Here is a 17,072-nt window from a genome sequence, read left to right on the forward strand (position 1 = left end):
CTATGTGCCCACTTTGATGCCAGTTTTTATACCCAGAACCACTTTGGGCCAGGCTGGACTCTCTTGGATGTGATGCGGGGCATGCCTATCTGTGTGTACGTAGTGTGAGATCAGTGGCCCAAACTCATTTAACCCTTTGAAAATAGCTGTTACTTATTCAAATCATGAAAAATGGCTATGTGCCCACTTTGATGCCAGTTTTTATACCCAGAACCACTTTGGGCCAGGCTGGACTCTCTTGGTTGTGATGCGGGGCATCCCTCTCTGTGTATTATCAGTGTAAGATCAGTGGCCCAAACTCATTTAACCCTTTGAAAATACCTATTACTTATTCAAATTGGGAAAAATGCCAATCTGCCCACTTTGATGCCTGTTTTTATACCCAGAACCACTTTGGGCCAGGCTGGACTCTCTTGGATGTGATGCGGGGCATCCCTCTCTGTGTGTACGTAGTGTGAGATCAGTGGCCCAAACTCCTTTAACCCTTTGAAAACACCTGTTACTTATTCAAAATAGGACAAAAATGCCCATCTGCCCACTTTGATGCCAGTTTTTATACCCATAACCACTTTGGGCCAGGCTGGAGTCTCCTGGATGTGATGCGGGGCATTCCTATCTGTGTGTACGTAGTGTGAGATCAGTGGCCCAAACTCATTTAACCCTTTGAAAATAGCTGTTACTTATTCAAATCATGAAAAATGGCTATGTGCCCACTTTGATGCCAGTTTTTATACCCAGAACCACTTTGGGCCAGGCTGGACTCTGTTGGATGTGATGCGGGGGATCCCTCTCTGTGTATTATCAGTGTGAGATCAGTGGCCCAAACTCATTTAACCCTTTGAAAACAGCTGTTACTTATTCAAATCATGAAAAATGGCTATGTGCCCACTTTGATGCCAGTTTTTATACCCAGAACCACTTTGGTCCACGCTGGATCTCTTGAATGTGATGCGGGGCATGCCTATCTGTGTATTATCAGTGTGAGATCAGTGGCCCAAACTCATTTAACCCTTTGAAAATACCTGTTACTTATTCAAATTAGGAAAAAATGCCAATCTGCCCACTTTGATGCCAGTTTTTATACCCAGAACCACTTTGGGCCAGACTGGAGTCTCTTGGATGTGATGCGGGGTATGCCTATCTGTGTGTATGTAGTGTGAGATCAGTGGCCCAAACTCATTTAACCCTTTGAAAATAGCTGTTACTTATTCAAATCATGAAAAATGGCTATGTGCCCACTTTGATGCCAGTTTGTATACCCAGAACCACTTTGGGCCAGGCTGGAATCTCTTGAATGTGATGGGGGGCATGCCTATCTGTGTGTATGTAGTGTGAGATCAGTGGCCCAAACTCATTTAACCCTTTGAATACAGCTGTTACTTATTCAAATTGGGAAAAATGCCAATCTGACCACTTTGATGCCAGTTTTTATACCCAGAACCACTTTGGGCCAGGCTGGACTCTCTTGGAAGTGATGCGGGGCATGCCTATCTGTGTAATATCAATGTGAGATCAGTGGCCCAAACTCATTTAACCCTTTGAAAATAGCTGTTACTTATTCAAATCATGAAAAATGGCTATGTGCCCACTTTGATGCCAGTTTTTATACCCAGAACCACTTTGGGCCAGGCTGGACTCTCTTGGGTATGATGCGGGGCATCCCTCTCTGTGTATTATCAGTGTGAGATCAGTGGCCCAAACTCATTTAACCCTTTGAAAACACCTGTTACTTATTCAAAATAGGACAAAAATGCCCATCTGCCCACTTTGATGCCAGTTTTTATACCCAGAACCACTTTGGGCCAGGGTGGACTCTGTTGGATGTGATGCGGGGCATCCCTCTCTGTGTATTATCAGTGTGAGATCAGTGGCCCAAACTCATTTAACCCTTTGAAAACAGCTGTTACTTATTCAAATCATGAAAAATGGCTATGTGCCCACTTTGATGCCAGTTTTTATACCCAGAACCACTTTGGGCCAGGCTGGACTCTCTTGGGTATGATGCGGGGCATCCCTCTCTGTGTATTATCAGTGTGAGATCAGTGGCCCAAACTCATTTAACCCTTTGAAAACAGCTGTTACTTATTCAAATTGGGAAAAATGCCAATCTGCCCACTTTGATGCCAGTTTGTATACCCAGAACCACTTTGGGCCAGGCTGGACTCTCTTGGATGTGATGCGGGGCATCCCTCTCTGTGTAATATCAATGTGAGATCAGTGGCCCAAACTCATTTAACCCTTTGAAAATAGCTGTTACTTATTCAAATCATGAAAAATGGCTATGTGCCCACTTTGATGCCAGTTTTTATACCCAGAACCACTTTGGGCCAGGCTGGACTCTCTTGGGTATGATGCGGGGCATCCCTCTCTGTGTATTATCAGTGTGAGATCAGTGGCCCAAACTCATTTAACCCTTTGAAAACAGCTGTTACTTATTCAAATTAGGAAAAAATGCCTATGTGCCCACTTTGATGCCAGTTTTTATACCCAGAACCACTTTGGGCCAGGCTGGACTCTCTTGGGTGTGATGCGGGGGATCCCTCTCTGTGTATTATCAGTGTGAGATCAGTGGCCCAAACTCATTTAACCCTTTAAAAACAGCTGTTACTTATTCAAATCATGAAAAATGGCTATGTGCCCACTTTGATGCCAGTTTTTATACCCAGAACCACTTTGGGCCAGGCTGGACTCTCTTGGATGTGATGCGGGGCATCCCTCTCTGTGTATTATCAGTGTGAGATCAGTGGCCCAAACTCATTTAACCCTTTGAAAATACCTGTTACTTATTCAAATTGGGAAAAATGTCAATCTGCCCACTTTGATGCCAGTTTTTATACCCAGAACCACTTTGGGCCAGGCTGGACTCTCTTGGATGTGATGCAGGGCATCCCTCTCTGTGTATTATCAGTGTGAGATCAGTGGCCCAAACTCATTTAACCCTTTGAAAACACCTGTTACTTATTCAAAATAGGACAAAAATGCCCATCTGCCCACTTTGATGCCAGTTTTTATACCCAGAACCACTTTGGGCCAGGGTGGACTCTGTTGGATGTGATGCGGGGCATCCCTCTCTGTGTATTATCAGTGTGAGATCAGTGGCCCAAACTCATTTAACCCTTTGAAAACAGCTGTTACTTATTCAAATCATGAAAAATGGCTATGTGCCCACTTTGATGCCAGTTTTTATACCCAGAACCACTTTGGGCCAGGCTGGACTCTCTTGGGTATGATGCGGGGCATCCCTCTCTGTGTATTATCAGTGTGAGATCAGTGGCCCAAACTCATTTAACCCTTTGAAAACAGCTGTTACTTATTCAAATTGGGAAAAATGCCAATCTGCCCACTTTGATGCCAGTTTGTATACCCAGAACCACTTTGGGCCAGGCTGGACTCTCTTGGATGTGATGCGGGGCATCCCTCTCTGTGTATTATCAGTGTGAGATCAGTGGCCCAAACTCATTTAACCCTTTGAAAATAGCTGTTACTTATTCAAATCATGAAAAATGGCTATGTGCCCACTTTGATGCCAGTTTTTATACCCAGAACCACTTTGGGCCAGGCTGGACTCTGTTGGATGTGATGCGGGGGATCCCTCTCTGTGTATTATCAGTGTGAGATCAGTGGCCCAAACTCATTTAACCCTTTGAAAACAGCTGTTACTTATTCAAATTAGGAAAAAATGCCTATGTGCCCACTTTGATGCCAGTTTTTATACCCAGAACCACTTTGGGCCAGGCTGGACTCTCTTGGGTGTGATGCGGGGCATCCCTCTCTGTGTATTATCAGTGTGAGATCAGTGGCCCAAACTCATTTAACCCTTTGAAAACAGCTGTTACTTATTCAAATTAGGAAAAAATGCCTATGTGCCCACTTTGATGCCAGTTTTTATACCCAGAACCACTTTGGGCCAGGCTGGACTCTCTTGGGTGTGATGCGGGGCATCCCTCTCTGTGTATTATCAGTGTGAGATCAGTGGCCCAAAGTCAATTTTATTTTTAAATAATAATTTTGTGGTTTTACTTTCATGCCCATTTTTATGCCAACCGTGGGGTCTTTTTTGCCATTTTTATCACCAGTCCTCTCAGGGCCCCTCACTTACGGTAGGGTATGAATATTATTCATTTTCTGTAAGAATAATAGCTAAAACAGGAAAAAGAAAAATCCTCTGAATAAGAAACTGCCGAATAAGAAACCAACTTCAGCCCCGAATAAGAAACTGGCCGAATAAGAAACCAACTTCAGCCTCGTCCGGGATTGTTGTACTTTTTCTTCCCATTCTTTTTTTTTTTTTTTTTTTTTTATATTTATTTTTTTATTTTATAGTTCACAAAGCCAAACAATATGCAGGGAAGCAACTCCCAACAAGAGAAAATAACATAGGATACAGATGAAATTACTCCAATTCTCAGTTTGCGCCAGATATGTCAGCGCCATGCAAGCTATAGTAATCTAGTTCAACCAGTACAAATCATAGAACAGCCTTTACCCCACAAAACCCACCCTCCCCCCTCCCCTGAACTGCCCCCCTCCCCCCCATGCTCACAGTCCCCCCGTCCGTCGCAACGTCTTCTCCTTCCCTGAGGTCAAGTAGCCCTCTACTATTATTGTGTGGCTGCTGGTATTTTCAGTTTTCCCAGAGTACCTGCCACATCCCTCCTCATGTACCACAGTGTGTCCTTGAAAGGTAACATAATTTTCGTGATATCATCTTGGGGAAGAAAATTGCAGATGAACGTCGACCATTTCTTAAAAAAGCCCTGAGTCGACTTTTCCTTATGTCGCAGGACCTCCAACTGGTCATATTGCATGTAACGAGTGACCTGGAGTATCACATCACTCTGAGTGGGCATACGAGGAACCAGCCAGTTCGCCAGAAGGCACCTTTTGGCCACTAATAAGAAAATATGGGTCAAGGACGTAAGGTGTACATCATTTTGTGGCACATGAAACAGGAGTGAGAGGGGCTCTAGGGAAAGGTTGACCTTCAGTTTGTGTCGTAGAAGCTCTTTTAACCGGACCCAAAAGAGCCTCGTCAAAGGGCAAGTCACTAAGCCATGCACTAGATCCGTTCTCACTTCCTTGCAATTCGGACAGGCCTCTATGCGCTCCGGATTAGCGGGAGTTCTAGGGAGAGTAAAGCCGTAGACGGCGTTATGCATGATTTTAAAATGAGTTTCCCGCCATGCTTCACTTATTATTGCCTTGCGAATGGCGGTCCATGCGTCTAAGATCGGTTTGGAGAGGTCTGTCTGGTTGAAATACGACTCCCAGTGCCGAAACACCCGTGAAGCCGCGCGCACCGAGTTCTGTCTCCTCAAAGCCCATGATAAGTACGATAATGAGTGTATAGGACTCTCTACCCGTAAAACATCATCTATTAAGGAGGACTGGTATAGGGGATCTAGAACTCTTAATCTGGGCTTGAGGAAGGCCATGAGCTGAGAATATACTATAAAATGACCCGGACCCAGTGCATGTCTGTTTCGGAGTTCTTCAAAGGTCAGATATCTATGGTCGGTATCGTGCAGTAAATGTTTAACCAAGAGGATGCCCTTTTCTTTCCATTTGTGATATAGCTTACTCTGGGTCTCTGGATGTAGTTCAGGATGGGACCATAGTGGCATATACTTGCCGATACAGAAAGGTACACCGAGATCTTTAAGACTAGACTTCCACGCTACCAGAGTATCCCTAAGTAGAACACTTCGTTTTATATGGGAGGGGAGAGCAGAAAATTTTGTATAAAGAACCGCTGAGAGTGGCCAGGGGTCCGCCATTTTCCCTTCAAGATGTACATTAGAATAGGGCCCTCCCCCTCTCAACCAGTCGACTCCATGCCGCAAAAGACATGCAAGGTTGTACCGCCTAATATCAGGGAAGTTTAACCCTCCCTGGTCTCGAAATAATTGTAGTTTTTTAAGGGCTATGCGTGGGCGCTTTCCCCCCCAGAGAAACCGGGTGAAGGCAGAGTTTAGCCTGCGGACATCCTCATGTTTCAACAATATTGGAAGCGTTTGCATCAGGTAGAGCAAACGTGAGAAGGCCATCATTTTGATAAGGTGGCTTCTAGCCAATAGTGGTAATGGGAGCGTTTTCCACCGGTCCAGAGAGGACAGAATCGACTGGATCAAAGGGGGATAATTAAGCCCATACAAGGAACCCGGACTAGTGCCCACCAAGATTCCTAAGTACCTCATATTGGTCCTTGAGATGGAAACCGCGGTGTCCAATGTTTGTTGCGTTAGTCTAGAGGAAGAAGCTCTCAGTTCCAATAGTGTGCTTTTGGTTATATTTATGCGGAAACCAGAGCGGATACCAAAATCCAACAAACGGTCAAAAACCTTTGAAAGGTCTCTAGTGGGATTGGCCAGGAAAATTAACAAATTGTCTGCGAATAATGCTGTGTTGACAGGGGTGCCCCCCACCATTATTCCCTCCACCGTATCCCTACAGGATAACACTCTCGAGAGAGGCTCAATGGCTATGTTGAACAGTAGAGGTGAGAGGGGGCATCCCTGTCTGGTGCCTTTTGTAGGCGAAAAGGGGGCGGATAAGAAACCCGGGGTCCCTATCCTGGCTTGGGGGGAGGTGTATAAAGCGTGTAAATAATTCATAAAAGAGCCCGTAAACCCCATAGTTTGCATAACATCCCACACCCACTCCCACCGCACACTGTCGAACGCTTTTTCGGCGTCAATGGACAGTATGGCGGGGGAGGGGTGCAGATCAGGCCTTAAATGCACATCATCAAGGACTGCGATTACCTTCCGTAGGTTTGTCACTGCTGACCGTCCCTGAACAAAGCCCACCTGACTCGGAGATATAAGGCGGGGTAATACCCCTGCGAGCCTGTCCGCCATTATTTTGGAAAGGAGTTTTATATCTATATTAATAAGGGAGATTGGCCTATATCCACCTGGGGAGGCCAGGTCCTTGCCAGGTTTAGGAAGGACCTTTATAACTGCCGTGTTCATTTCCTTAGACACAGTCAAGTCCTGCAGGTAGGCATTGTACAAGGGGAGCAGGGCAGGGCAAAGCTCTTCGGACAATAGTTTATAAAAATCCCCCGTAAACCCATCTGGGCCAGGGGCTTTGTTGGGTTTTAAGTGTTTTATCGCTAGCGCAATCTCTTCCAGGGTTATTGGTGCATTCAGACTGTTCCTCTCATCATCAGTGAGGGTGGGCAGTCTGGAGTCACCAAGCCAGTCCCACTTGGGAGTGGATAAGGCCGGGGCGTCAGAGTATAGTTGTTTAAAATACTCTCTTAACACCTCACTAACCGCAGCCGGATTGGTGTGTGTAGTGCCTGCGTGATCCCTGAGCTTCTGAATGTGATGTTGGGTATAAGAACCTCTAACTAGGTTAGCCAGTAACCTTCCCGGTTTATTCCCATGGCGGAACAAGGTAGCCTCATAGTGACTGCGATATATTTTCTTTCCTCTCCACCCAATGCTCATACGCCACCTTGGCCGCCTGCCATTTGGATTTAGTGTCCTGAGAAGGAGAAGCAACAAAGGAGGAGTATGCTAGTCTAAGTTGATCACTATGAGATTTGATTTGGGCCAAGGACTTTTTCTTCAGGGAAGCCACGTACCCCATGATCCGCCCCCTTAGCACCACTTCGGCCGTCTCCCAATACAGCTGGGGTGTGCGCACATGTTCAGAATTACTCGCAGCATACTCAAACCACCAACCTTTAAGAAATGCTTTAAAGTTTTCGTCTCTGGCCAACCCCACCGGAAACCGCCACAGAAAATCCGCTCCCCTTGGCAGCATATCGTGGAGAACTAGAGAAACTGGAGAATGATCAGATATTATCATATCCTCAATCTTTACCCTAGCAATACGAGTCAATAGAGAGGAAGGTAGAAAAAAATAGTCTAGTCTAGACCATGAATCGTGGGGGTGAGAATAATGGGTAAATTCCCTAGTATCTGGATTATTCCACCTCCACGAGTCCTCTTCCCATTCTTTATTATACATTGTATCCTCTACTTTCTATTCATCTCTCCAGGATCCTCTGCTGATATCTTCTATATAAGAGACCGACCCATCAACCATGGAGAGAGACAGAGACAAGATGGCCGAGAGGATAATAACCCTCACCCTACACATACTCTTCCTGCTTACTGGGGAGGTGAGGGATTCTGGGAGTGATGTCATCATGACATCATTCTTATCTATGGAATAACAGATGGATAGGACTGGAGAGGTGAGGGATTCTGGGAGTGATGTCATCATGACATCATTCTTATCTATGGAATAACAGATGGATAGGACTGGAGAGGTGAGGGATTCTGGGAGTGATGTCATCATGACATCATTCTTATCTATGGAATAACAGATGGATAGGACTGGAGAGGTGAGGGATTCTGGGAGTGATGTCATCATGACATCATTCTTATCTATGGAATAACAGATGGATAGGACTGGAGAGGTGAGGGATTCTGGGAGTGATGTCATCATGACATCATTCTTATCTATGGAATAACAGATGGATAGGACTGGAGAGGTGAGGGATTCTGGGAGTGATGTCATCATGACATCATTCTTATCTATGGAATAACAGATGGATAGGACTGGAGAGGTGAGGGATTCTGGGAGTGATGTCATCATGACATCATTCTTATCTATGGAATAACAGATGGATAGGACTGGAGAGGTGAGGGATTCTGGGAATGGATGGAGTGATAGTAATGTGTCTCTCCATACACAGGATTACACAGTAGTGAAGAAGTCCTCTAGTGGGCGCTGTGGGGCCCCTGGGTGTGAAGGATGGGGAAGAACCCTGAGCCCAATCCCGGGGCCCCTGATACATGAGGAAATGGAGGAAGAGAAGATCCTAGAAGTCACCAACAAGATGGTGGAGCTGCTGAGTGGAGAGGTGAGACTGTGGCTGCTGGGAATGCTGGGACATTATACAGTAACACCACTGGAGGGGTGGGGGGGATGACTGTGTGATCATTGTGTGTGTCAGGTTCCTATAAGGTGTCAGGACGTGGCGGTCTATTTCTCCATGGAGGAGTGGGAGTATGTAGAAGGACACAAGGATCAGTACAAGGATGTGATGCTGGAGGATCAGCAGCCCCTCCCATCAGCAGGTAATAGACAGGACTATATACACACCTCCTCTCTGTATTATCTGGATGGAAAGAATGAATTCAGTCTCTGTATGTGTTCCCTCCAGTCAGATCCAGTAAGAGAACAGCACCAGAGAGATGTCCCCGTCCTCTTCTCCCACAGGATCAGGATCAGGTAGATGGAGATGTTCCCTATGATCTGTACATCCCACCTGACTTCTCCTACTGTCTGATGACATTTACAATATTTCTCTCACATCTTATGAATCAGGCGGAAGATCTAATTGAGATCAATGCTCCAGATATGACGGAAAAAGAAGAAGAAGAGACAGATGACAGCAGTGATGAGCAGTATAAGGAGGACATCACTACAGGTAACCGCCCAGGTGAGTAGTGACCACTAAATGCAGAGAACAGTCACACATTCTCCTCAGTCACCGGCTGTAACTATTCTGTGTGGAATATTATAAGCTCTGTGTCCTGTCAGTTTTCCAGCTATATAATCATTCAGCCTAAATTCTAATATACAGCACAGTCCCAGGGGACAATATATCACTATCAGTCTCATGCTGGTAAGAACGAGAAGGTTAAGGTTATAGTGATTGTTCACATCGTACAGTGTACCTGTTGGGAAACTCCAGATTAACAGACGTAATACTTTGCCCTTCAACATCTTCACAGTAACAGCACAAGGTTGCCCCCTCTCCCCCTTCTCTCTAATCCCTCTCTGTCTCTTACTATACCACATACACCCTGTAACACCCTCCGCACAGTCACCACCATACTCTGTGATATTGTTAACCCACAAAGAGACAAAGAGCTAGACAAATGTTAAGTGCACTCCACCATATAATAAATACATAAAGATATATGTCCAGAAAAATATATATGTAATTTTTATTAGTTGAAAATACTCATATAAAACACTCACAAAAAAAAAAAACCCACTACACAATACACTTAAAAACATCCTGACGAAGTCACCGGAGGGTGACGATACGCGTGGGGTTCTTTGCCGGGGGTAGCAGCTCCATGACCCTGTATCCATCCAGGCACCGAGATATATACATTTTCTGCCTGTGTTGCGCTGGGTGATATATATTTTAAAAAATTTCTTAGCCTCATACATCTATATATCTTTTATGGTTTGGCATTTTGGTTTGTTGCTTTGCCGATATTTTTGATTCATTTTTGGGTCATATTGACAATATTATTTGTTTGCTACTCCCCGTAGGTCTGATACCCTTTATTGATTGTGTGGGTAGACCGTAGACTTGCATGTTCCTTATTGGAATTTTTAAATGTTTTTAAGTGTATTGTGTAGTGGGTTTTTTTTTTTTTGTGAGTGTTTTATATGAGTATTTTCAACTAATAAAAATTACATATATATTTTTCTGGACATATATCTTTATGTATTTATTATATGGTGGAGTGCACTTAACATTTGTCTAGCTCTTTGTCTCTTTGTGGGTTAACATTATTGCTATCTAGACATTGAGTGGCACCCCCGTTATTTCACACAGTATTTGGTTGAGCCACCTGTTGTTTCTTATGCTCATACTCTGTGATATTACCATGACTGCATTAGCAGAGGATGTACTTCTTATCATCAGGAACCTTCTCTCTACTCTCTCCCCTTTGTTGGGCGACCTCCAGGCTTTAGGTAATGTAGTGTCCCAGTACAGCTGAGCCACCACATCTTGTATACCACCTGTCTATAGGTGATTCAATCTGGGATGATGGCTGCCTTTCTGCAATGTCTCCACTTGGTGTCTCACTCTCCCCTGTTTGTTGTGCACAGATGGAGGGAAAAAGGTTAATAGACAAAATATTAAAGTATTGTATTGCCCCCCAAAAATTATACAAATCACCAATATACACTTATTACGGAAAATGCTTATAAAGTGCTTTTTTTCCCTGCACTTACTACTGCGTCAAGGCTTCACTTCCTGGATAACATGGTGATGTCACTTCCTGGATAACATGGTGATGTCACTTCCTGGATAACATGGTGATGTCACTTTCTGGATAACATGGTGATGTCACTTTCTGGACAACATGGTGATGTCACTTTCTGGACAACATGGTGATGTCACTTCCTGGATAACATGGTGATGTCACTTTCTGGATAACATGGTGATGTCACTTTCTGGATAACATGGTGATGTCACTTTCTGGATAACATGGTGATGTCACTTTCTGGATAACATGGTGATGTCACTTCCTGGATAACATGGTGATGTCACTTCCTGGATAACATGGTGATGTCACTTCCTGGATAACATGGTGATGTCACTTCCTGGATAACATGGTGATGTCACTTCCTGGATAACATGGTGATGTCACTTCCTGGATAACATGGTGATGTCACTTTCTGGATAACATGGTGATGTCACTTTCTGGACAACATGGTGATGTCACTTTCTGGATAACATGGTGATGTCACTTCCTGGATAACATGGTGATGTCACTTCCTGGATAACATGGTGATGTCACTTCCTGGATAACATGGTGATGTCACTTCCTGGATAACATGGTGATGTCACTTTCTGGATAACATGGTGATGTCACTTTCTGGATAACATGGTGATGTCACTTTCTGGATAACATGGTGATGTCACTTCCTGGATAACATGGTGATGTCACGACCGGACTCCCAGAGCTGTGCGGGCTGTGGCTGGAGGATGATGGCAGAGGGATGCTCAGTGTTCCTCCAATGCCCTGTGTCTCTGTGTCCCTCTGCCATCATCCCCTCCAGCAGCCACAGCCGCACAGCTCTGGGAGTCAGTTATTCAAGTTCAGCAGCCACCGCTAATCAAATGCCGAACGTTCGGGTTCGGATGGACACGAGCATGCTTGAGGTTCGCTCATCTCTAACTGCTGTCAGTCAGGATTTGGTCCAGAAGTTGACTGTACAGCCGGACCTTAAGGGTTTGTCACATGACGCCAGTGCCTGGTGGGCACACAGGTGTGATGGCACGGCTGCTTTTAGAGTGTTTGGCCGGTTGTACGCTTCTCCCCTGTGGTCGGTGTCCTGTCAGGTTGTTGCAGGGTCCCTTGGGATAGTGTAGTCACAGGTGGTCAGAGCGGTGTAGTAACCCTCCCAAATAATGATAGGACCCGCCACCCACAGAAAGGGGAAATGTCCCAAGGCTGCGGTGTACGTGCTGTGCAGGTGGTGGTGAATAATCAAAGACTCGGTTAACAACATTGACTTGGTTTACTACTTGTAAATGTGCAGCAGGTAATACAACGAATCTTGGAATATACTTGATACAGTTCGAAAAAATACACAAACATAGAACCACCAGATCTGTGAGATACAGGACAGACCAAAAGTTTGGACACACCTTCTCAGAGTTTTCTGTATTTTCATGACTATAAAAATTGTAGATTCACACTGAAGGCATCAAAACTATGAATTATCACATGTGGAATTATATATTTAACAAAAAAGTGTGAAACAACTGAAAATATGTCTTATATTCTAGGTTCTTCATAGTAGCCGCCTTTTGCTTTAATTATTGCTTTGCACACTCTTGGCATTCTCTTGTTATAGTCACCGGAAATGGTTGTCACTTCCCAGGTATGCCCTGTCAGGTGTAATAAGTGGGATATCTAGCCTTGTAAATGGGGTTGGGACCATCAGTTGTGTTGTGCAGAAGTCAGGTGGATACACGGCTGATAGTTCTACTGAATAGACTTTTAGCTGCTTTTTTCTTGCCATTATTCAAATTCTAAGTAAAGAAAAACGAGTGGCCGTCATAACTTTAAGAAATGAAGGTCAGTCAGTCCGAAAAAATTGGGGAAACTGTGAAAGTGTCCCCAAATGCAGTTGCTAAAACCATCAAGGGCAACAAAGAAAATGGCTGACATGAGGAGCGCCCCAGGAAAAGAAGAGCAAGAGTCACCTCTGCTGCGGAGGAGAAGTTCATTCGAGTCACCAGGATCAGAAATTGCAGGTTACCAGCAGCTCAGATTAGAGACCAGGTCAATGCCGGCACACAGAGTTCTAGCAGCAGAGACATCTCTACAACAACTGGTAAGAGGAGACTGTGCAGCAGCAGAGACATCTCTACAACAACTGGTAAGAGGAGACTGTGTGCAGCAGCAGAGACATCTCTACAACAACTGGTAAGAGGAGACTGTGTGCAGCAGCAGAGACATCTCTACAACAACTGGTAAGAGGGGACTCTGTGCAGCAGCAGAGACATCTCTACAACAACTGGTAAGAGGAGACTGTGTGCAGCAGCAGAGACATCTCTACAACAACTGGTAAGAGGCTTTTGCAGCAGCCTTCATGGTAAAATAGTTGCTAGAAAACCACTGCTAAGGACAGGCAACAAGCAGAGGAGACTTGTTTGGGCTAAAGAACACAAGGAATGGACATTAGACCATTGGAAATTTGCGCTTTGGTCCGATGTGTCCAAATTTGAGATCTTTAGTTCCAACCACCGTGTCTTTGTGCGACGCAGGAAAGGTGATTGGATGGACTCTACATGCCTGGTAGCCTTTGTGAAGCATGGAGGAGATGGTGTGGGGGAGCTTTGCTGGTGACACTCTTGGGGATTTACTCAAAATTGAAGGCATACTGAACCAGCCTGGCTACCACAGCATCTTGTAGCGGCTGCTATTCCATCCGGTTTGCTTTTAGTTGGACCATCATTTATTTTTCAACAGGACAATGACCCCAACACACCTCCAGGCTGTGTAAGGGCTATGTGACCAAGGAGGAGAGTGATGGGGTGCTATACGATGGTTTGGGGTGAGCTGGACCGCAGAGTGAAGGCAAAAGGGCCAACAAGTGCTAAGCATCTCTGGGAACTCCTTCAAGACTGTTGCAAAACCACTTCTGGTGACTACCGCTTGAAGCTCATCAAGAGAATGCCAAGAGTGTGCAAAGCAGGAATCAAAGCAAAAGGTGGCTACTTTGAGGAACCAAGAATATAAGACATATTTTAAGTTGTTTCACAATTTTTTTAAGTATATTGTATAATTCCACATATGTTAGTTCATAGTTTTGATGCCTTCACTGTGAATCTACAATTTTCATAGTCATGAAAATACAGAAAACTCTTTGAATGAGAAGGTGTGTCCAAACTTTTGGTCTGTCCTGTAAGTGCTGAGTAGGATGTAGCAGAGTTGATAAGGTTGTACTGAGGTAGCATAGTAGAGAGGAGAGTGCCGTGAGAGTCTCAACCTAATTAGTAATGTGCTCTGCCGGGAGGTTGGAGTGCTTAGAAGAATACTTGTAGAAGAAGAAGAAAAAACCTGTGTCTGTGTTTTGACCTTTCTTATAGTCTTCACCCCATCTTATGCCCACTAGCTTTGGCTGAACCGTACTGATGGATGACACAGGCCCCAGACCCTGTTACCTAGGTTGAGCGGAATGGTTAGGTCGAGAAGGAGTTTATCAACCTTTAAGTAACTTTGCTCCACCCGGATCAGTTCCTAGCTCTTTGGCTTTTCTATGGAGACTGTCCTGCACTGTTCTGACTCCTAGTCCTTGGCATGGGTTGAGGTTATCTGTAGGCTAGTCCTCTCCTGAAGGGCTTAGTAGCACATCATACAGCGTGTTTGGTGCTTTAAGAAAGGTTTGTGAGAGCTGACTGTTCTGCGTCCTACCCGTACGGGGTACTGACTAAGAACTCCCACTTGTAGAGGGAGACCTGGCAGGGGGCCAGGGCCTTGGTAGAACCACGGTGGAGATCTATCTAAGCTGCGTCCTTTCTCCACTAAGGCTTAGCTAAACTCCTCCTCCACCCAAGGGACTAACTTCCTAACCAGCATGTAAGAGGCGCTGTAGTTGGGTGGAAAGGGTGCAATAGAGAAGAGGGAAAGAAAGAGAGGATTGGATGGAAGAAAGGAGCGATCCTACTGGACAACAAAATCTGGTACAGACACATACAAATAACCCTTGAGATATTTAAGCTGTGCAGCTTCTAGACTTCAGTTATATCATACAGCGACATCTAGTGGTCATCTGTGGTAACACTACAGCTACAACAAGACTACAAACATGTACAGATTTTTATGAGGAGTGTAAGGAATAGCAACTCCCCCGTGGGACACCACACTACCCTTTTCAAGGCCTAGTGGTTGAGTACCCGGGGGTTTGGCATCACCAATCCTGTTCACTGTGACAAGTGCCTAAATAATACCACCACACTAGCCGGCTGCTAGCCACACCGAGTGATCCCAGGTCACGGCACTAAGCTTTCAGGTTATACCATATACATAGACAAGTCAGAAGCCCTATTGCTTCCAGGTCCTCCATTTCCATGCTGGACCTATGTCTACCCGTTCCACTGGTGTTCCTCTACAATCACATATCTGTGAATCGCTCCTTCATCTGGAAGAACAAGAATCCTCTTCCATCTTCTATAACAATCCAGATCTAATTGGGGCTGGAACTTTCCAGGTGTTCGGGCATATAACATAGCAATAACCTCCAGTCCAGCTTCCTGATACCATCTGCAGTGATTTCATATTTTAGAATCCATTTTGAAGGCAACATATCCCCCCTAAGTAGCCAGGTATGCCCCCTGTTTGTCCTCCTGTATGTGTGTGGGGAGGACAGGCGGGTCAGTGTGTTCTGTGTTGGGGGGAAACCTGCTCCACACTGACAGTATAGGCCCTGGACTGGGAAGTCGCTGTGACATCTCTTGTTCGGGCCGAAAATGGGAGAAAAGGCTGTGATCTGCCCCCAGTAACGCCATGCTGTTTGGGGTCCAGCAGTTTATTTATTATATTTAAGAAGAGTTTCCATTACTTTTACCACTAAGGACGTCATCTCCCCGTCCTCCAGCCTCTAGATTCTTCTCCCTGACACTTCCTGTGGATGGGAACAGATCTGATCATTCTTATTATGTTACATAAAAAAGAGTAACTTTCCATGTCTGCAATATGTTTAAGCTTCTATTACTGGGAAATCAGAGAAATGGTGTTTTCTCCTTTGCAGATGATTCTACCAGGAGGTCAGGGGGACATCAGATCTCCTCAGAGGATCATATCACACAAGATACATATGAGGAGCCGTCCACTATCCCAGATACACCCTCAGCCCCTCACAGCAAAGATCTCTCATCTCATCCTGTTATACAAGTCCCATCTTCTGCTCCATCACAGCAAGCTGACATTTACAGAGAAGACGATGAACATCAAAGAGAAAATACAGGAAAGACTCAGTTTTCATGTTCACAATGTGGGAAATGTTTTACTCAAAGATCAAAGCTTGTTTCCCATCAAAGAATTCACACAAGGCAGAAGGCAATTTCATGTTCAGAATGTGGGAAAGGTATTAATCAGAAATCAGATCTTGTTAGGCATCAGAGAACTCACACTGGGGAGAAACCATTTTCATGTTCAGAATGTGACAAATGTTTTACTCGGAAATCACTCCTTGTTAGGCATAGGAGAACTCACACAGGGGAGAAGCCATTTTCATGTTCAAAATGTGGGAAATGTTATCAAAGGAAATCAAAACTTGTTGAACATCAAAGAATTCACACAGGAGAGAAGCCATTTTCATGTTCAGAATGTGGGAAATGTTTTACTCAGAGGTCAATGCTTGTTACCCATCAAAGAATTCACACAGGGGAGACTCCATTTTTATGTTTAGAATGTGGGAAATGTTTTACTCAGAAATCAGATCTTGTTAAGCATCAGAGAATTCACACAGGGGAGAAACCATTTTCATGTTCAGAATGTGACAAATGTTTTACTCAGAAATCACTTCTTGTTAGGCATAGGAGAACTCACACAGGGGAGAAGCCATTTTCATGTTCAGAATGTGACAAGTGTTTTACTCGGAAATCACTTCTTGTTAGGCATCAAATAATTCACACAGGGGAGATGCCATTTTCATGTTTAGAATGTGGAAAATGTTTTACTCGGAAATCGGGTTTTGTTACCCATCAAAGAATTCACAGGGGAGAAGCCATTTTCGTGCCCAAAATGTAAAAGATGTTTTGCTCAGAAATCAGTTTTTGA

General features: G+C 44.7%; 1 protein-coding gene across 1 annotated transcript in view; it reads left to right on the forward strand.

Annotated features, from left to right (window-relative positions):
• LOC138786612 (uncharacterized) overlaps positions 1 to 17,072 on the forward strand; it is a 324,608-nt gene that overhangs the window by 273,721 nt on the left and 33,815 nt on the right. Inside the window, exon 3 of the mRNA XM_069963593.1 lies at positions 16,042 to 17,038. Coding sequence (XP_069819694.1) covers positions 16,042 to 17,038 — 997 coding nt within the window. The remainder of the gene's footprint in view (positions 1 to 16,041; positions 17,039 to 17,072) is intronic.

The sequence above is a fragment of the Dendropsophus ebraccatus genome, chromosome 3, assembly GCF_027789765.1.
Source record: "Dendropsophus ebraccatus isolate aDenEbr1 chromosome 3, aDenEbr1.pat, whole genome shotgun sequence".
In the NCBI taxonomy this organism is placed as follows: domain Eukaryota; kingdom Metazoa; phylum Chordata; class Amphibia; order Anura; family Hylidae; genus Dendropsophus; species Dendropsophus ebraccatus.